The sequence below is a fragment of the Suncus etruscus genome, chromosome 11 (genome assembly GCF_024139225.1).
Source record: "Suncus etruscus isolate mSunEtr1 chromosome 11, mSunEtr1.pri.cur, whole genome shotgun sequence".
NCBI lineage: Eukaryota > Metazoa > Chordata > Mammalia > Eulipotyphla > Soricidae > Suncus > Suncus etruscus.
In genome coordinates, this window is record NC_064858.1 from 10,531,708 (window position 1) to 10,553,147 (window position 21,440).

General features: G+C 55.6%; 1 protein-coding gene across 1 annotated transcript in view; it reads right to left on the reverse strand.

The window, feature by feature from the left end:
- Positions 1–18,076, reverse strand: part of TBC1D2B (TBC1 domain family member 2B) — a 20,344-nt gene extending 2,268 nt beyond the window's left edge. Inside the window, exons 1-12 of the mRNA XM_049783665.1 lie at positions 17,769–18,076; positions 11,843–11,996; positions 10,734–10,899; positions 9,323–9,489; positions 7,334–7,560; positions 6,594–6,974; positions 5,810–5,920; positions 5,254–5,447; positions 3,827–4,321; positions 2,591–2,708; positions 1,634–1,819; positions 618–739 (exon numbers count right to left, since the gene is read on the reverse strand). Coding sequence (XP_049639622.1) covers positions 618–739; positions 1,634–1,819; positions 2,591–2,708; positions 3,827–4,321; positions 5,254–5,447; positions 5,810–5,920; positions 6,594–6,974; positions 7,334–7,560; positions 9,323–9,489; positions 10,734–10,899; positions 11,843–11,996; positions 17,769–18,068 — 2,621 coding nt within the window. The 5' untranslated portion in view covers positions 18,069–18,076. The remainder of the gene's footprint in view (positions 1–617; positions 740–1,633; positions 1,820–2,590; positions 2,709–3,826; positions 4,322–5,253; positions 5,448–5,809; positions 5,921–6,593; positions 6,975–7,333; positions 7,561–9,322; positions 9,490–10,733; positions 10,900–11,842; positions 11,997–17,768) is intronic.
- Positions 18,077–21,440: the final 3,364 nt, after the last annotated feature.

Sequence of the window (21,440 nt, forward strand, 5' to 3'; positions counted from 1 at the left end):
CACAATCTGGAAATGAGTCTGAGCTGTTCTGGACACATGGGCCCCGAAAGATAGGACAGCAGGGAGGGCGCTTGTCTTACCCACAGTCAACTCAGGTTTGATGCTTGGCATACCATATGGTCTTCCAAGCTCCACTACCAAGTGTGGCCCCAAAATTGGAGGAAATAAATTCCGAAGTGCACTGGTCACAGGACAGAGGGTCACCAAGGGTCCCATGCTCACTGCCCAGGTTGAGTGCCCCCTCCCTTGTGGGCACTTCTCTTGTGGATACTCTATCCTGGGGTCAGTCCTGCTCGAAGGGGACAATATCACCCCACACTGTCAGAGCAGGCCCCTGTCTGTCCACCTCCTCCCTGCAAGTCCCTAATGCTGCCCCCAGCCTCCTGGACTGTCTCCTGGACTCTGACAAGCAACCCCAATAGCTGGCCTGTCATGTGGCCCCAAACATCAAATCCCCAGACTGTGTGCCTCCCCTCATCATCACCTTAAGCTTTTCACACTCAGCTGAGAATAGCCATCATCTGTAGTGTCCCTCTCTTGAGCTGGGGGGTCCCAAGCATGTTCCTCACTGCCAGAAACCCAAGTGCACTGGCACACAGGGAAGGCCTAGGACTCACCGGGCGTCCAGGATGGTGCGTGTGAAGTAACGGAGGTACTTAAAGATGGCCATGGGCTCCTGCAGCCTCAGCACCTCCTCCTCCTTGTACTTGAAGAGTGCCAGGGCGAAGCGGAAGATCACCTGTAGGTGGGGAGGGCCTGATATGAACCTGGCAGGTGGGCAGCCCCCAGGGTTGAGACCCTTTCTGCAGTCAACCCCATGGGACCCTCCAGCTCCACCAGCTGTGCTACTCAAAGGTAAGGAGAACCCAAAGATTTGGAGAAAGTTTGAAAATTTGATTGGAAGATGGAAGCTCTGAGCAGTGTGCCCAGACCCCGAAGCAAATTCTGCAGTAGACCCAGCTCTGGCAGAGGGCCGTGGCTCAGCCTCCTCACTCCTAAACAGGGTCCAGAGCAGCAGCAAATCCTGAGGGCCTGGTGATGACCAAGTGGGTCAGGAATGAGCCAGACGGGCCCAGGTCCAACACAGGAGAGGCTACAGCATATTGGGAAAGTGGGTGCTCCCTGGACCTGGGGGCCATTGGACACCAGCATAGGCTCCCCACCCAAGAGGGCTTTTCAGGTAGATGCTACAGGGGGTTCGAAGGGTGCAACCATGCTTTGCACATGGGGTACCCAGGTTTGACCTCCAAGATTACAAGTCCTTCTAGCAACAAAAGGAGGTGGTACAGAGGCTCTGCTGATCACAGGCTGGGGGTGTTTTGGCATCTGCATGATGGGATGTGTCTTTTGTGGTCTTCTAGGAAGTGTTCAGGAGGCCTGGGGCCTCTTCCTAGTGGTCTGGGCCAAGTAGGATGCAAGGATGCAGTGACGCTCAGTGTCAGTCATGGCCCACAGTGCTGGGGGCCACACACGGTACAGGGGGTGGAGTTCGAAGTCTGGCATATAATGACCAACTGTGTTCCAGGCAGAGTCCCAGCCTCCAAATGCTCAGGAGATATGAGCCTGAGCCCCTAGCCTGCTCACAGGAAGCTGGCCACGTGCCCAATCATACACCACCCCGTGAGCCACCAACCTTGGGCCCCTCATAGAGGAACGAGTCCCAGATCTTGAAGAGCACATCACTGACAACGCTGTCCACGAACACCACCAGGAACCAGTTGAAGGTGATGAGCGTGTAGTCGACCTTGTGCTGCTCGAGGTGGGCATGGAGGCGGGGCAGCTTCTCGCTCATGAGGTCCCTGAACACCCGCTGGTCCACCTGCAGTCAGCACTGGCTCAGAGTGGATCAGGCGTATGTGTACACAGGGCACACACATGCCATACACACGGAACATGCATGGGATATACGTAGGACATGCGCCAGGCACACACAGCTACTGGCTTGTCCCACTCTGACAAGTTCCCTGCAGGGTCTCCCAGGCCTTCCACCCCAAAGAGAAAGAGTGTAGCCCCAAAGAGAAAACACACACTTACAAACATGCTTAGAAACACACAGATGGGGCAGCTGACCCAGGACGGACCTGGGTTCGATTCCTGGCGCTCCATATTGTTCCCCAAAGCCAGGAGCAATTGATTTCTGAGCACATAGCCAGGAGTAATCCCTGAGCGTCACCGGGTGTGGCCCAAAAACAAAATCACAAAAAACAAAAAGAGGGAATGGAGAGATAGCACAGAGGTAGGGTGTTTGCCTTGCACGCAGCCAACCCAGGATGAACAGTGGTTTGAAGCCCGGCATTCCATATGGTCCCCCGAGCCAGGAGTGATTTCTGAGTTCAGAGCCAGGAGGAACCCCTGAGCGCCGCTGGGTGTGATCCAAAAACAAAAACAAAACAAAAAGTATTTAAAAAAAACACAGATATACAAGACACATTGACACATGCGGAAAAACACACAAAGATAAGATAGACACACACACAGAGACACAGAGACTGATGGCGCTACACACACACAGACACACACATGTATACCCTCTGGTGAAACCTCCCAGCCCACACTGTGGCTTGGCTGGGCCTCGGGTCTTTGATCATACCTGCGACCCTAAGAGTGTCTTTGTGTAGTAGTCTCGGGGCATGAACACCTCCACAATGGTGACCAGGCACCAGAAAGCATCTTCCTGTTCCAGGTAAAGGAGAGCCACTGCCACCAATCTGTAGGCAGGACAGGCGCAGGGTGAGCAAAGTGCATGCCATCCCCCAGGACACCACAGGAGGGAGCAGACTAAGGAAAAGACAGGAACCTGCCTAGACCTGCCGCCAGGGCCCCGTATATCACTCCTTCCCTCAGCCCTTCTCAGAATGTGCTGATTCTTTTTCCCTCCTGAAATCTAGTGAACTTATCTCAAAAACAGAAGAAAAAAAAAGAAAAAGCCTAGGGTTGGTGCAAGTGGAATGCGGAACAGAAAGAGGGAGAAATCAAAGGACAGTGAGAGGCAGGCAGAGACCAGTCCCTGGAGCGGAATCAGTCTGAGGACACAAGACACAGGTGGAGCCACCTGCCCGAGGCCCTGGACCTCGCCTGCTTGCAAGAGAAAAAAGGGTCAAATCCAGCTTAAGGGTTGAGCCCGTGAGCCCGAGCCCAGGTCTGTGGGAACAAAGCAAGATCAGATCCCAACTGCAGGGCTCAGTGTTGGCAGTGGCCCACACGCAAAAGGCATGAAGGAGTTGATGGACCACTAAGAGGACCCCACCTCAGGCCTGCAGACCAGGGGCCGCTCCATCCTCTAGGGCAGGGGTCTCAAACTCAATTTACCTGGGGGCCGCAAGAGGCAAAGTCGGGGTGATCCTTGAGTGCAAAGTCAGTAGTAAGCCTTGAACATTGGGGGGTGTGACCCAAACAACTAAAACAAAACAAAACAATAAAAGATTCCTCTAGGGCAGATCATTTGCGGCCCTCAGGAGTTTGAGACCCCTGTTCTAGGGGGTGTGGGACTGGCATGTGAGGAGACTGTCTGAGTCAGTGAGGAGACTCTGGTGAGGGAGAGAGTCTGGTTTGGTGCTCAGAGCCTGAGCCCCACTCACCAGCTGAGGAATGAGCAGATGTGAGACCCGCCAGTCCATGTGAGGAGATGCAAGGTGAGGGCAGAGGAACTGGATTCTGGCATGCAGGACCCTACACCTCCCCTCTCTGTGTCCCCTCTGGATATATGGGACTTTGCTGTGTACCCCTCACAACCTGGCAGCAGGACCAGCTGAGCACATGCAAGCCCGTACACTGCGGCCAGGGTAGGGGTTGGGGAGGCAATAGTGGCTAGGGTTGGGGTGCGCACCGGTTGAGGCCCTGGCAGTAGCCGATGTCCGGGTTGCGCCAGGAGAAAGCCAGCAGGACGTTGCGCAGCTTCTGGATGCCGTCGGAGGTGGGGCCAGCGTAGTGCTTGTTGTTAGGCAGCGTGCGCAGCAGGTCCAGCTCAATCTGCTTGGAAGCTGGGTTCTGCCGCGCCAACGCCTTCTCCAGCAGCGACTGAAAGTAGCCAGGCTCGGCACTGTCCTTGAACTTGCGGGTGTGCAGGTCCACACACCACTTCCACACCTTGGAGCGGTGCTCATGTGGGATGCCTGTGCGGATCAGGCCCTTGAGCTCGGGGCAGCAGGCCATCTCCCGGTTGACGGTGCTAGCCAGGAAGTTCTCCCACTTCACCCCTGTGGACACTTCCTGGGTCTCTGTCAGGTGCAGTGTCTTCAGGTCCAAGGCACGAACCCTGGCCACCAGCTTCTCCTCCTCGTCATCCTCAGGGACAGTCCGGAACCCGTAGATGTCGTATTCACTGTGGAGAGAAGTGATGGGCTCTGAGTAACCGACTCACAGAGTTAAGGACATGGGCCCTTCAGTGTGGGAGGAGCCAACAGCTTCCCCAGCAGACTCCAGGACCACCCCTCAGAAACAGCAGGGACCCTGCCTGGCATGCACACGTGCAGCTGTCACAGGGTGTGAGCACTTGCGAGGACAAGACTAGCATAGTGTCCCAAAACATGTGGGGGGGGGGGATGAGTGGAGACATGAAGCCTCATCCCTCCTTTCTTCCTAGGTAACTTGACCTTACCTGCAAGACCCGGCACATTCCTGGGAGGGGTCTTGGAAAAGGTAGATAAGGCCTTTGACCCAGGGGATTAGCTCGCCTTTTGCCTTTTGGTCTTTGGCCAGCATGGAGGTCAAAGGGAAGATGGCTGAAAGGAGTTAAGATGCAGGGCTAGCTAAGAATGACTGAATGCTTGAAAGGTTATGATATAGGCCACACACATGTGGTGAATAGGGCATGAATAAAGTTGATGCTTCCTGATGCCTGTCTCTGGATGAGTCTGATTCCGCCGTTCACCTAAACCTGGGACCCGCCAGCTGAATGGGGATCTCGGAGCCACGTGGCCTGGGATGGCAGAGAAAAATCCCTCCATCCAGATCCATCCTTCACCATCCAGCATCATCTTTAACTATTTAATGCTACAGAGACACATTTCCAATGGGGATGGGGTGGGGTGGGGTAGTGCTCTGCTGGCCCCAGCTCCTTCAAGAGCTGGTGCCAAGAGAAAGCTTCTATGCTTGAGGGCTGAGTACGTGAAAGTACGGCAGTCCCCAAACACTTACTGAGAGCTAAGAGGTGAGAGGACATGAAACCTGCTAAGAAATCTTTGCACAACACTGGGAAAGCTGCCCAGGTCCTTGCTAGGCCTAGTGCTTCAGGGCCGCTCACTGAACACTCACCTGACCAGGTGAGGCTTGAGGAGGGCTTGCTCTGGCTGCTCAGGCCCATCCACTTGCAGGGCGTCCTCCAGCAGCTGGGCGATGACCTCACGGGCGGGCCCGGGCGCCTCGGAGCAAACAGGCGTCTTCACTTCCTGGAGCAGGATGAGGTACTTGCTCTCTATCTGGCAGAGCTTGGCCTCCAGGCTGGAGTACTGTGAAGAGTTGGGGGGGGGGGGGGGTTAGCGATCAGCCCCAAGCTCCGGTCCCATGTGAGACAGGCAGCCTGTGCTGAGGTTTGGGCTGCCCTGACAAATGCCGGAGACCCACCATTACGTGGGAGATGCTGTGCTAGTTCACAGGGACAGGGCAGCTGAGAGCTGCAGACAAGCGCCGCTGTCTCAGGGGCCGTGAGCAGTCTGCAAAGCCCTGACAGCCACACTCATGTCACTGCCCCCAAACCACAGACACTTCCCCAGGGAGGCTGCAACGTGCTCAGAGGCTTCCTATGAATGACTCGGCTTGGGGCAGATGAGTGGGGCTGGTGTTTCTGAGCGGGACAAGCAGACAGACCCACCTTGGCCATCAGCTCCCTCTCTCTCCTTTCCGCATTTCTTCGCAGAGTTGAGAGCTCGAGAATTTCCTTATTCAGAAATTTGTTTTGCGTTTTATAACCCTGCAGACTGTCCTGGGGACAGGAAACAAAACGTACTGGTTGGCTGTGCTGGCCATAACACTGGGTAGCTCAGCAAGTCAGTTCTGCAGCTTCTGAGGGGCGTCTGGAAACCTAGGGGGCCAGGAGTATAAGTCCCCCCTCCCTGGTGCCATCTGGTAACTAGGTCTTTGGGTCATTCATGGAGAGAGACAAGCAGAATACACAGGTTCCTAGGTCCAGACACAGCCGAGTGCAGGTTCTAGTACCAGGCAAAGAGAAGGGGATGCCCAGGATGTCCGTGGGTACCATTGTTAAGGGCTGGCCTCCCCTGGGCTTCTAGCTGTCTCTGGGGACCTCTCACCTAGTCCCACCTGCTCGTCACTGTCTTCTGAGATCTGACAGTGGAGTCACCACCATAACCCTTCCCTGGGTGGGTGGGAGCAAGAGCTCTGCTTGGAAGGGTGGAGGAGGCAAGGTACAAGGCAGGCTAACAGAGGGGGTGGATAGTGCGAGGATGAAGTTAGCCCTGCAGGCAGTCACTTCTGTGCTTAGACAGGCCAGCCCAGGAACCCACTCAGACACCGGGTATGCTCATTGCTGGGAGGCTGGTCTGAGGGAGCAAGGGAATGTGCACACGAGGTGCAGCAGGTGCTATAGCAGGAACTGTGGGGAGCAGTGGGGATGTGGAGGCCAGGCTCCAGCTAACCTTCAGCCGGTCCAGCTCCAGCAGGTCCTTGCTGGGGCCCAAGGGTGAGCCAGGGCCCGAGCTGGAGGTGACGCTGTCCTCGCTGAGCTGCCGGGACAGCTTGATGATGACCTCGTCCTTGGCCTGGATGGTCTCCAGCAGCATCCCCAGTTGTTCACTGAGCTCGCCCACCTTTTGCTTCAGTGTGCGCACTTCCTGCTGCTGGCTCTCCTTCTCAGTGCCCAGCCGCTCCAACTGCCCAGCCAGGCCCAGGATCTGTGCGTCCTTCTGGTGCAGGAGCTCCAGAGAGCCCTGCGGGACCCCGTCACACAGCCGGCTGCTCGTGAAATACTTGTCGTACTGGGAGGACCGCAGCGTCTGCTGCAGCAACCGTACCAGCTCCTGGGGAGGGGGGAAACGACAGGAGGGGATGCAGTGGGGGAGGGGAGCGGAAACCAACTGTCCAGGCTCCACGGGAGGAAGCAGCAGGAATCCATGGAAATGCAGAGACCAGTCTGGAAAAGCTTGCACTCAACTTCCTCTTGGTGGGGAGAAGCGGGTGTGGGACTGCGCAGGGAACAGGAAGCTGGGTTGGTCGTGTCGAGGGCTCAGCGCTGGAGCACTTGCCCCATGATTGCATGCAGTCCCACTCTCCTCCCGGCACCAGGCAAGGAAAAGCAGAGACAGCTGGTCAGAGTAGCAATGGGCAGGCAGACTAAGAACGTTTGGGTGGCCAGTGGCAGGGCTGGGCCTGGAGGTACCTTCTGGCTGGAGAGCTCCTCCCTCAGCTGCACCAGCTCGTCCTGCTGGCTCTGCGCCTCCGACACCGCCACTGGCTGCGGCTGCTCGGCACTGCCTGTCAGCCCTTCACCCGCCGGGTAGCCACTGCTGCTACTCTGCCGGTTTCTGTACAGTCCGATCATGTCCTTCATGGGGCGCTTTGCTTTGTAGGGAAGACGCCCCAAATCAAAGGGGAAGCTAGTGACTCCTATGTGAAAACAGAACAAAACAGGCTCTTCCCTTTGCCCTGACCAACACCAGCATGCAAGGAGTTGTGCCACCCTAAAGCCGGAATGGGGGTGGGGTGGGGCAGGGTTGGCCCGGCGTCCCACTTGAGAATCCGAGGCCCTCTGCCTGCTCTGATCTCAGGCATGCAAGACAGGAGAGGATGAGCCAGGAGAGGGGCTGAGGCTCCACTGGTCACTCCCCAGTCCTCATAGGACATTCCTACAGCACAGGGACTCTGCTGGCCCCTTACTCTGTGGATCAGCCTGGGGACAGGACTAGGACCCCAGGGCTCAATCGTGAACCATGGGAATAGAAAGGATCGGAGAGGCTCGAATGCAGGCATTAAGACTCTTCTCTGCTGGGGCCAGAGAGATAGCATGGAGGTAAGGTGTTTGCCTTTCATGCAGAAGGTCATCGGTTCGAATCCCGGCGTCCCATATGGTCCCCCGAGCCTGCCAGGAGCAATTTCTGAGCATGAAGCCAGGAGTAACCCCTGAGTGCTGCCGGGTGTGACCCAAAAACAAAAAACAAACAAACAAAAAAAGACTCTTCTCTGCTAAGGGGACAGAGGGCAATATGGTCCATCTAGGGTTTCTCTGTCTTTGGGGTGACGAGGTTGTCTCCTCGAGTGAATAGAGAGGCAGGGACCCGCTAATTCTGGGAGGTTAACGAGACCCAGCAGCCCATATTAACTTTGCTTTCCTGCCCCTGCCAGCCCCGGTGCTGATCTCTGGGGGGACCATCTGGCGAAGTCACACCAGGGCCTCCTCAGGACTGACTCACCCATATATGGCACAGCACAGCACAGGCCACTGTATGGGACACCCCAGATATGGTACAGGTTTTAGGTATGATCGCACCGTGGGGATCAGCAAAGCCCAGAGTCCTGAAACTAGTCCCCTGCTTCCAGCATGGTTCACAGTTCTGAAAATAAGGAACACTGGCTTTTTGTTTGTTTTGGGGTCGCAATTGGCTGAGCTCAGGGCTAACTCCTGGCTCTGCTCAGAAATCACTCCTGACAGGCTCAGGAGACCTGAGCTAGGAATTGGATGCTAGGAATTGAACCTGGGTTGGATGCATGCAAGACACATGCCCTACCCGCTGTGCTATTGTTCCAGTCCCTGAGCACTGGCTATTATTATTATTATTATTATTATTATTATTTTGTTTGTTTGTTTTTGGGCTACACCCAATGGCACTCAGGGGTTACTCTGAGCTCTGTGCTTAGAAATTGCTCCTGGCAGACTCGGGGGACCATGTGGGATGCCAGGAATCAAACCTAGGTCCATCCAGGGTTGGCCATGTGCAAGGCAAATGCTCTATCATAGGCTATCTCTCTGTCCCCTGTGTACATTGTTTAAAAAAATCCAAGAGTTCGAGCTGCACAGTTTTTGCCTCCAACTGTCCAAGTTTCTTTTCTTTTCTTTTCTTTTTTTTTGGTTTTTGGGCCACACCTGGCGGTGCTCAGGGGTTACTCCTGGCTATCTGCTCAGAAATAGCTCCTGGCAGGCACGGGAGACCATATGGGACACCGGGATTCTAATCAACCACCAGGACCTTAGGTCCTGGATCGGCTGCTTGCAAGGCAAACGCCGCTGTGCTATCTCTCTGGGCCCCAACTGTCCAAGTTTCTATTTCAACTGCCACGAAGAGCACCCAGCCCCCAGCCAGAGCCTTTTGCTTCACAAGCCTCCTTTCCCCATGGGTGCTAATGGAGCTGGTTGGGCCCTCAGTGTTCCTACCTTTGTTCCCTTCAGGTCCCTGGCGTTTCCGCTCCTCCGGGACTACCAGGGACTCCTCCAGTTCCTTGGGGCTGGGATCCAGAATCTCCCACTCCTCATTGGTATAAAATACGCTCTTGCGCCCTTCACTGTGGCCTCTCCCAGGCCGGAGTGAAGACATGGAATTTCTGTGGGGGAAAAGGCGCCACATGTTGACACACGCTGTGCACACGTGGTGTCCATGTGAGCCATACAACCCATATGTGCTGCTTGTGGTATGTCTGTGGGAGCAATGACATTCATATGAGTCAGAGTGAAAAGAAAAGCCGGGTGGGGGTGCGTCTTGGGCACTTTTTGCTGAGGGATAGGCCAGGTACTGTGTGATGCCTTTTAGAAAAGCACCAAAAGAAAGAGAAACAGATTCATGGCTGGTGGGGAGAAGAGGGGAAGGTGTTTGCCTTGCACAGGACCAACCTAGATTCGAAACCCGATATCCCATAGGGTCCCCCAAGCCCACCAAGAATGATTCCTGAGTGCAGAGCCAGGTGTGCCACCCCCCAAAAGAAAAATAAAAAACCTGAAATGGGAGGCTTACTAATCACTATTGGGAGAATCTACTGGAGTAAGAATGCTCTACCAGTGGTCGGCAACCTTTTTTTTCAACTGAGCCAAATCTCACCAAAACCACAATTGAAATTTATTTTGAGAGCCACATAGGACATGCACTGACAGAGGCTAGGAGCAGAGTCCTGACTCCTGGAGCGGCCGCCCAGCACATAGAAGAGCCACATTAAAAGTGTAAAGAGCCGGGACCGTAGAGATAGCACAGCGGTGTTTGCCTTGCAAGCAGCCGACCCAGGACCTAAGGTGGTTGGTTAGAATCCCGGTGTTGCGGGCCTGGAGAGATAGCACAGCGGCGTTTGCCTTGCAAGCAGCCGATCCAGGACCAAAGGTGGTTGGTTCAAATCCCGGTGTCCCATATGGTCCCCCGTGCCTGCCAGGAGCTATTTCTGAGCAGACAGCCAGGAGTAACCCCTGAGCACCACCGGGTGTGGCCCAAAAACCAAAAACCAAAAAAAAAAAAAAAAAAAAGTGTAAAGAGCCACATGTGGCTCTCGAGCCGCAGGTTGCCGACCACTGCTCTAGACCACCATGGTCCCCTGCACACATGGCTGAGTATGTATTTCAACTGGCGCACAGCACAGCATAATTGATATATTGGCAGTGTGTTAAGGGGTGAAGCCGAGGGACCCTCCTTCCCAACAAGACAACAAGACACACTTCTGCGTCAAGGATGTGTACCAGGATGCTGAGCCCAAGTGCGGCAGCATCTCATGCTGTGCATCCCCAGGAGCTGACAAGCAGGAGAGCAGCCCGTGAGAGCAGGTCTGACTCTAGCCCCAGAAACAGCGTGGACTCAGCTTCAGCTCACCTGAGCTCCGTGCCCCACTGCCTCAGAGAGAAGTTGATGGAGCTGGGCTGAGCGGGGCCTGGCTGCCCAGTCACACACTCGCCCACCAGTTCTCTGGAGGCCTTTTCCACGGCTAAGACGGTCCTGGCTTTCTCTGCAGAAGCATCCAGAGGTGGGAAAACTAAATCTGAAGGAAAAGCAAGAGAATGAAAGTCACTGAAAGCCCTTACAGGGAACTTTGCCACCTGCAAAGACAGATGGGTTCACTGTATAAACCTAAACTAGGCATGGGCTGAAGCGATAGCACAACAGGGCGGGTGTTTGCCTTGCATACATCCAACCCAGGCTTGATCCCCAGCACCCCATATGATCCCCGAGTCTGCCAGGAGCGATTTCTGAGTGTAGAACCAGGAGTAACCCCTGAGCACTGCCGGGAAATGCCAGGTTTCGAACCACCATCTGTCCTGAATTGGCTGCATGAAAGGCAAATGCCCTACTGCTGTGCTATCTCTCTGGCCCCTCTGAAAATCATTAAAAAAAAAGGGGGGGGGGCTGGAGAGATAGCATGGAGGTAAGGCGTTTGCCTTGCATCTAGAAGATTGGTGGTTTGAAACCCCCTCAGGATCGATTTCTGAGTGCTGCCGGGTGTGACCCAAAAATCAAAAACAAACAAACAAAAACCCTTCCAGAGAGGGAGGTCTTGTCAGGAGGGCAGTCATGCTGCTCACTTTCTGCCAGGACACTCAGCTACAGCCTGTATCTCTCGGGCTCCACACTGCCAGGGAAGATCAGAGCTTTCATTGGATGTGGGACATTTGACCCATATGGTTTCTGCATTGTACCTGGCCAGGGCCATCATGATGAGGAAGTGGGTGATCCCAGGATACAGGGTCAGCATGAGTCCATGTTGTGGGCACTGAGTGTGCCTCCACTCCTCTCTGCAGTTTGTCTGCCCAGAGAACACTGCCTGGGGCTCACCTGTGGGCCAATGCCTCCTGCCCACCTACCACCATCCTGTCCCAAGGGGCCTGGCAAGAATGGGCCCTGGCTATTTGGGACACCTGGCTCCTTGGGCAGGCGCCATCCCCATTCTGAGTCTCCCACCAAGGGCAGTACTGTTTCCAGTTCACCTGTGTTGTCTCTGGCCACAAGGCCCGTGGACACTTCCCCAGGCGCTGGTGGGGCCCCAGGGTCCCCCTTGAGCATGTCCAGGTTGGTGCAATACTCCCATCGTCTCTGCTGCAGTTCCTGCAGCCAGTAAGCCATGAGCTGGTGGTTCGGAGCCTGGAAGAGGGGGAAAGGTCAGGTCTGGGGAGCACTCCCGGGAGATGAGCAGATCAAAAGACCTGTCAAGGACAGCAGCAGGACAAAGACTTCTTGGGGCGCAGGAGAAGACGGGGAGTTTGGATCTGGACGTGTGTGTGTGTGTGTGTGTGTGTGTGTGTGTGTGTGTGTGTGTGTGTGTGTGTGTTACTCAGGAGAACCAACACTTCTGCAGGGCACGCAGTATAGACCACAGTTTGATGCAGGGATGTACACACAGAGAAAAAGTCTGTGTTCATCCACCACCAGCACTGACCCAAAGGCCCATGTCTCTCTTCAATAATGCAACCCCAGCTAGTGCAGGACACACCCAGCAAATGAGTGGGAAATGCCACCTTTAAAGGTAGCAGACCTGGGTTTGATACCTCTCATTCCATATGGTCCCCTGAGTACCGCCAAGGGTAACTCTTGAGTGCCGAGTCAGGAGTGATCCCTGGGCATCCCCAGGTGTCACCCAAAAACCAAAAACAAGAAAAAAGAAAAGGGCCAGAGAGATAGCACAGCCGTAGGGCTTGTATGCAGATGACCTGGAAGGAAACTGGTTCGATTCCTGGCATCTCATTTGGTCCCCCAGCCTGCTAAGGGGCGATTTCTTTTCTTTTCTATTTTTTTTTTCCGGCCACACCCGTTTGATGGTTACTCCTGGCTAAGCGCTCAGAAATTGCCCCTGGCTTGGGGGGACCTGGGGAACCTCGGTCCTTCCTTGGCTAGCGCATGCAAGGCAGACACCTTACCTCTAGCACCACCTCACCGGCCCCGCTAGGGGCGATTTCTGAGTGTAGAGCCAGCAGTAACCCCTGAGCACTGCTGGGTATGGCCCAAAAGCCAATCAATTAATCTATCAATCAATCAATTTTTTTTTTTTTGGTTTTTGGGTCACACCTGGCAGCACTCAGGGGTTACTCCTGGCTCCACTCTCAGAAATCACTCCTGGCAGGCCCGGGGGACCATTTGGGAAGCTGGGATTCGAACCAATGACCTTCTACCTTACCTCTATGCTATCTCTCCGGCCCCTAATTTTTTTTTTTTTTTAAAGAAAACAAGAAGTTTCCTATTAGTGTCCAAGCATTGAAGTTCTACTCGGGAACAGTTCAACCAGTAAGTGCTTCATCATCTCATGTCACTCCTGAGGCATCCTTTTCGATCACATGCTTTCAACATCTGACATGTTATTTATGTTTACAGAAATCCAGTCAAAAGACTGGAGGGGAAAAACTCCCTGGAGACAATGATTAGTTGCTCGGTTCCTTCTGAAAATGTCCAGCTGGAGCTGGAGAGAGGACAGTGGGCAGGGCACTTGCCTTGTAGGTGACCTACATTCAATCATACATTTAGTGATTTGATACCATATTAAGTTTCCAAAGCACTGCCAGGAGTGATCCTGGAGTGTAGGGCCAGGAGTGAGCTCCAAGCACTACTGGATGCGGCCCCAAATCCATCTCATGCCCCAAATCTATATCAATCAATAAATACATTAAAATATATGGGCCCGGAGATATAGCACAGCGGCGTTTGCCTTGTAAGCAGCTGATCCAGAACCAAAGGTGGTTGGTTCGAATCCCGGTGTCCCATATGGTCCCCCGAGCCTGCCAGGAGCTATTTCTGAGCAGACAGCCAGGAGTAACCCCTGAGCACTGCCGGGTGTGGCCCAAAAACCAAAAAAAAAAAAAAAAAAAAAAATTAAATTAAAAAAATATAGAACTGCAGGGGTCGGAGAGATAGCACAGCGGCGTTTGCCTTGCAAGCAGCCAATCCAGGACCTAAGGTGGTTGGTTCAAATCCCGGTGTCCCATATGGTCCCTCGTGCCTGCCAGGAGCTATTTCTGAGCAGATAGCCAGGAGTAACCCCTACACACCGCCGGGTGTGGCCCAAAAACCAAAAAATATATATATATAGAACTGCTTGGAAGTTCTCAGATCCCAGAAACAGTGGGGGTCAGCTGCAGGAGCTCACAGAGGACTAAGACAGAGGCCCTGAAACTGCCTCGGTCCACCCTTCCCTCAGGGTCAGAGCCCTCTGGGTCATAAGACAGGGAGCAGGATGAGGGAGAGTGCAGACGTGGCAGAAATCTGGAGATTTCTGCACTTTCCATTTGCTGCAGAACTGAGATTTGGCTCCCAGTCTAATCACATGTAGGATCACAAATCAGACTCTCTGTGGCCTAATCTTGGTCCCACAGATCCAGGAGGGGCACGTTGGACCCATCTACTGTGGGTGCCCTAGGGACTGTGGAAAAGGAGATACCAACTATCCCAGCAGGCAGCTCATTTGGGGGAACAGTCCCCTGGTTTCCCATCACCCGAGCTTGTTCCCAAAACCGCACTCCTGAAGCTCACAGCATTCCTGAGAATCTGACGTCAGCCGGGAGTGGAAAAGGGAAATGCTGGCCAGCAGGGGATGAGGGCTCAACTGGGACTTCAGCCAAGGGGGGGGGGGGGGGGGCCGCGCTGAGACACTGAACCAAGCCCAACGCTTCCTGCACACTGATGGCCAGAAACCACGAGAAAGAAAAGAAGGCTGGGTTTGCAGTCCATGAGGGAGCACACACCCCGCCAGCGTGGGGCCCCAAGTTTCAGACCAGCATAAAAACAGATTCCGGAAACACCAGGGCTCCCCCCACCCCCACCACACACCAAGCAGCCCTGAGCATCACAGAAGCTTACACACACACATATCCAAAGAGGATTACTCAACATCTGCAGAAAAATTGATCGAGCCTGCCTCGAAGTGAACTTTTGAGCATTCTGAATGAGGCCAAGGTTCTGCACCACAATCAAAGCAACTGCAGAGGCCAAGGAGCAGGAAAGGCACTTGCCTTGCACACAACCAACACCGGTTCAATCCCTGGCATCCTCCGATAGTCCCCAAGCACCTCCAGGAGTGATCCCTGAGCCAAGCATAAGCACGGAGCACAGATGGGTGTGGCACTACCTGCCAGAGGATGAACCATCAGGCCAAGCAAAGACAAGGAGGAGAAGAGAAGCCAATCTATGAACTACAAACTGAAAAGAACTTAAAGCACCAAGAGTCAAGACCTGGGTACAGGGCCTGATTCAAGCCTCAAGCCTTGAATGCATATTAAAAGCCTACAAGTTGGGGCCGGAGAGATAGCATGGAGGTAAGGTGTTTGCCTTTCATGCAGGAGGTCATCGGTTGGAATCCCCGGTGTCCCATATGGTCCCCCTGCCTGCCAGGAGCAATTTCTGAGCCTGGAGCCAGGAATAACCTCTGAGCACTGCCAGGTATGACCCAAAAACCAAAAAAAAAAAAAAAAAAAAAGCCTACAAGTGAAAAAGCACACACACAGAGTTCACTTTCCATCTCTCCTGTGTACTCCCACCAAAGTGAAAGGTCTGCAAGGATCAAACCCACTCAGCACAGAGACAGCAAAGCCCCACAAAGGTTCGCAGAGCCTCTGGAGGCAGCATGGATGGAGATGGGCCTAGGAAAAGGCCACAGAGAGGATCAACCCAGCCCCGTGTGTGGGTACCTATGTGAGGAGTTTCCTGGGGCTCATCTGCAGGGACAACCTCAGATGCAGAGGAGGTAGAGAAGCGGGTGCCTGAGAGCTATGGTCTAGCAGCTCCTGGGAGGTTCATCGTGGCCCAACCGAGACAGATACCAGGTATCACAAGCAGGTCATAACCCAGGACTAGTCAACTAAGAGAGTTTGTGGCCCAAAGTCCCCCAAGGCTGCTCTGCTATGACAGTTTGTGGTCTAGAGTCCCCCAGGGCTGTTCAGCTGTGACAGTTTGTGGCCTAGAGTTCCTCAGGGCTGCTCAGCTGTGACAACCTGTGCCCCAGAGTCTCTCAATGATTCCTCATTACTCAATGCTTCACCCCCACCAATAAATCTCAGGTGAATGCCCGTGACTTTCTGAGATCAATCACGCTCACAAGAAATCACATGCACTCACCTGGGCTCACACACATACTCAAACCCATTCAATGTGCACATACACGCGTGCATTCATACATGCTCCCACACATTCGCACCATTTAGCATCTAGTGGCCATCTCCTCCCCAACCTCGACCTCTTTTCTGAGGGGGATCAGACCCCCAAGTACAGGAAAGCAAGGTCGACCAAAGAATTCGGGTTCCGGCTTCCCTCTACCCGAGGCGAGAACCCACATTCTGAAGGCCTAGGAGCCAGAGGGATGTCCGAGGGCAGCAGGAAAAGGCTTCATATATGTCAGGAGCACTGCTCCAAGTCCAGCTTTCCTCCTCTTTCCAGTCCTCGGGAGGAACAGTGTCTGTGACATTACCAGGACAGGTGTGATCCCAGACACCCTCACATCTCACTGCGTGTGACACAGGAAACTGCCCTCATCCTTCCCCAGGAAACAACCAATACTGCCAGCCATTCTGAGAGCTCTGAGGCCCAGAGCTCTGGGGTAACCTGGGTAGACCCTCAGACCTCACTGGACTGTTAAGGGGTGACACACAACCTGAGTCCTGGGGCTCCAAGACTCTGGGCCCACCTCAAACCCCCATGCACTGAGCAGGTTAAAAGGTTTAGGCCAGGGTAGGTGGTTTCCTCCGTTTCCTTTAGGGCTCCAAGGTCTCCCACATTGGTTCTTCCCTAGGAGGCTGGGCAGGTCAGGAAGAGCCAGTGTGGACTCCCCTGTCCAAGGCGACCTGCCCAGAGTGGCTCAGCCACTTCCAACCAGGGCCTGTGGCTGGAGGGCTCCAGCAGCGTGGGGTCCCCCGGGACAAACCAGCCATGGCAGGTAAAGTAATGGGCACCTGTCCAGAGCTAAGAACCCACTCCCACTAGGGCCTGGGCCAAGGTCAAGGGCAGGAGCTGATACAGTGGGGACAGTGCGGGCAGCAGCACTGAGAGGAGGTAGAAGGGAAAAAAAGATAGAAGGAGATTAAGAACTGGGGGGGGGGGGCTGAGAGATAGCACGGAGGTGGTAGGCGTTTGTCTTGCATGCAGAAGGACGGTGGCTCGAATCTTGGCATCCCATGTGGTCCCCTGAGCCTGCCAGGGACGATTTCTGAGTGCAGAGCTAGGAGTAACCCCCGAGCACTGTCGGGTGTGACCCAACCACCCCCCCCAAAAAAGAACAGGATGTGGGGGGTTTGGCCGCTTAGGTGTGGGACTGGGGTGCAGGTCAGAAACAGGGACCCAGGGGACTGGACACGTGAGGGTGTGGAATCCCGGGGGACCAAAACGCAGGGTCGGACTACCCGGGTGCGGGATCTGGGGGTGCAGGGTGGGGCCGCCTGGGTGAGGACCCCCAGGGGGTGCGGGATCGTGGGGGACCAAGACGCGGGGTCGGACTACCCGGGTGCGGGATCTGGGGGTGCAGGGTAGGACGGCCTGGGTGAGGACCCCCAGGGGGTACGGGATCGTGGGGGACCCAAACGCGGGGTCAGACCACCCGGGTGCGGGATCTGGAGGTGCAGGGTGGGGCCGCCTGGGTGAGGACCCCCAGGGGGTGCGGGATCGTGGGGGACCAAGACGCGGGGTCAGACTACCGGGGTGCGGGATCTGGGGGTGCAGGGTGGGGCCGCCTGGGTGAGGATCCCCAGGGGGTACGGGATCGTGGGGGACCCAAACGCGGGGTCAGACCACCCGGGTGCGGGATCTGGAGGTGCAGGGTGGGGCCGCCTGGGTGAGGACCCCCCTAGGGGCGCGGACCCGGACAGCCCGGGTGCACGATCGGGGGAGGCGCGGGGTGGGTGGGGCCGCCCGGGTGCGAGACGGCCGGCCGGTCGGCCTCACCTTGAGCACCGTGACGCCGTCCGCGCCGTGCACCTGGAAGTGCGCGGGCGGCTGGGCGCCGGGCTCGGCCGCGTCGTCGGGTCCCTCGTAGCTGAAGCAGGCGTCGGCGATGTCCAGGTGGCCGAGGGGCAGCGCGTCCTGCGGGCTTCGGAAGTAGTACAGGTAGCAGCGGCGCGCGTCGAACACGAACCAGCGGCTGCGGTAGCCGCGCAGCGGGCCCTTGCCCGACAGCTTCTGCAGAAACCCGCACAGTCGCGACGGGCCCGCGTCCCCGTCCGCCCGCGCCCCGGACCCCGGCATGGCCAGCCCGCCCGTCAGCCGGGCCGCCTCCCGCGCGTCCCCGCGCCGCAAGGGCCTCGGGGAGTTGTAGTTCCGGACCCCGTCCCAGCCCGCTCCCGCAAAGGCGCCTGGGAGTTGTAGTCCCAGCCTGGCTCCAACACGGCCTGCGAGCTTCCCGAATCGCAAAGGTATCTGGGAGTTGTAGTCCTCGAAGCCGCGCCCGCAAAGGCTTCTGGGAGTTGCGGTCCTGGCCCGGAGCCTGCGCGCGCGTCCCCGTCTGAACTCTTCCCGCCTCGCCCCACTTTCCCGCACCTCACGCAGCCGCGGCCTCCTGCTGGCCTGGACTTCCCCATAGCCCTTCATCCCCCCGACTTCACCCGCACTCCACCTCACCCTCACCCGCACCCTCACCTCAGCCTCCCGCACTAACCTCATACCCGCACCCGAGCTCCGCCCCTGCACACCTCAGACCCGCACCCCACTTCAGATCCTCCATACCCCGCACCCCACTTCAGACCCTCCGCACCCCGCACCCCACTTCAGACACTGCACTCCACATCACCCCACCACCCCACCCCACCACATCCCACCCATCCTCGCCCCCTGTGTGGCGGCTCGCCACGTGTCTGCGTGTGACTTGGGCCTGGACCCGCGCCCGGCTGAGGCGTGGCTGTTTATTCATGGGTTTTTACCACTCGAGCATTTCCCAGAACCCCAAAAAACGGTCCTAGTGCCAAGCAGGGCTGCCGCGAAGTTCCCTTTCGGGTCTGACTGGCCCTGGCGTCCCCTTGCACAGGCTTTCTGTGCCCAGCTGAGGGCGAGCCTGCCTCACAGCCCTGGTGACTCTGGTGTGTAGGTGCTGGGGAGCCCAAGGGAGACTGGAGGTGCATTGAGAAGGGGGGACACCTCCAGTCCCACTACGGCATACTGAGAGGAGCCCCTGGACACGGCCCACAGGACACACACACACACACACACACACACACACACACACACACACACACTGGCACGGACACACGCAAGTCTTGCTCTGAAGTCCTGGGCGGCGTCTGCCCTGTTCTTGCTTTAAACAGCCCTCACTTGATCTGGGCGTTTGTGGAGTGAGAAGAAACCAGCCACCAACCAACCATCTGCAGAAATGGCATCCTTTGGCTGTGGCGCCTGTGTGCTGGAAAGTTCCTCCTTGCTGGTCTTGATTCTTGGGCTTTGGAACCAGCCCATTTCCTAAGGCACCACAGGCCGGGGCTCCAGAATGTCAGGGACCAGACTCAGGCCTGCTATTGCTCAGGACATGATTGGGAGACTATGCAAAGTCCTGAGACCCTGAGTGAGCAGCAGAGTAGGGAGCTCTGCCCCTCCCATACTGGTGAACCCAGGGATCAGAAGGAAGTGGCCATCTGGAAGGAAGTCCTTGCATAGGGCAAAAGGACTCTTGTTTGGTGAAAGAGGAAACTGAGGCAGCACATTAGCTCCCATGAGGGCAGACTCCAGGAAACTCTGAGGATTCCTCACAGTGCTCCTCCAATGCTGTAGTACCTGGTCACCACCTTTATGCCCTAGGCTGCCTTACAGGTCCCATAGACATAGTTCTGAGGAGATCCAGATGAAAGGACTCCACTTGGTCTCTGAATCCTAATGCCCCCTCAGCTGGACACCAAGACCCAGCTTCCTTTGCCTCTAGGGCAAAGGGAGGAACAAGATGGCAGAGGACAGAGCTAGTTACACTGAGCAGGAACCCACCTCAGGGACCTCCACATCAAGGATTCCCAAATCAAGAGCCTTACCTCAGGGATCCTTCTATGGGACCCTCACCTCACATCAGAAACCCTCATCTCAAGAGAACCATCTCAGACATTTCCTTCAGACACCCAACTCAGGTAATCCCACACCAGACACCCATCTTAGGGACCCATCTCAGGGAACCCTACTCAGATAACCACTTCAGACATCTACCTCAGGTACCTCCACTTCAGAGACCCAACTCAGGGGACCCCTACCTCAGACACCCACCTCAGGGACTTCTCTCTGGGACCTCATTTTAGGGCAGAACTGTGAATAGTTCTGAGGAGTTCTGAGGAGTTCTGAGAGTTCTGAGGAGATGGGGTGGGCTGGGGTGCTGGGGTGGACTCCCAAACAAGAGAAGAGTTCGTGGCCTAGGAGAGGAACCCAGCCTCAGTCTCCCCATTTTCAGAGTGACTTCTGCCACATATGCACCTCCTAGAGCTGCTGGAGATTTGCGGGAGCTGGGGAATCCAGCGCTGTGCCATTCTCTATCAGTACTAAAATCCTCAGTCCTCAGTTGAGCTGGGTGCTCAGTCTTATTTCCCTACCAAATGTAGGCAAATTGCACACCTGTACTTGCTTTGGAGGTGGGCAGCTGCCCTTAGCCTAGGGCTCCCATCAGCAGAACCAGTGCCCTAGAGGCAAAGGAAGCTGGGTCTTGGTGTCCAGCTGAGGGGGCATTAGGATTCAGAGACCAAGTGGAGTCCTTTCATCTGGATCTCCTCAGAACTATATCTATGGGACATGTAAGGCAGCCTGTACATGGCATGCATATGACCTTAGATGGAAAACCATGATCCTGTAGTCAGCACACACATATTCATAGCAGAGGGCACATGCCCTGCACACAGCACACGTGTGTTCTTTGAGGGCACAGATGGCTTCACTCTAAAGTGCTAACATTGACTCATCTGTTTATCCACAGGCACTGCACAAGGGAACAGTGAATATGCAGCTGGGTTGGTTTTTTTTTTGGGGGGGGGACACACCCAGTGACGCTTGGGTTACTCCTGGCCATGCGCTCAGAAATCGTTCCTGGCTAGGGGGACCATATGGGATGCTGAGGGATCGAACCGTGGCTCGTCCTAGGTCAGTAAGTGCAAGGCAGATGCCCTACCTCTTGTGCCACCACTTAAGCCCCATGTGCAGCTGTTTTCTGATAAGCCAGAACTTCAGTAACTGTGAGAGAGCTGGGGCAGCTTCCAACATAGACTCTCAGGAGACACCCCTGCCCTGTCTTTTCTCGAGGAACCTCCTCCAGGGGTTGCAGGGGCCAGGGCACTCCTGGTAATACTGCTTTGCCCAACAAGGCCAGGTTTTGAATTTGTGAAGCCTTTGTTTGCCTTGAGCTACCCACCTGCTCCTTGTGTGTACTGGCTTGTGGTAGGGGTTTTGAGATTCTCTCTAAGGCACTGCCCAGGTTCCCAAGTCCTCAGGCTCACATGTGAATGGGCAGTGGCATAAGAGCAGGGCTGGAAACAGGGGCCTCCCCACCTCATCAGTGTTTCCCTGTGTGTAAATGTAGGCCCTATATTTGCCTGACTTCGGAATCTTTTCTCTGGCCTTGATGCACCAGATGCTGCCTGGGACACAAAACCTTTGTCTTCTCAT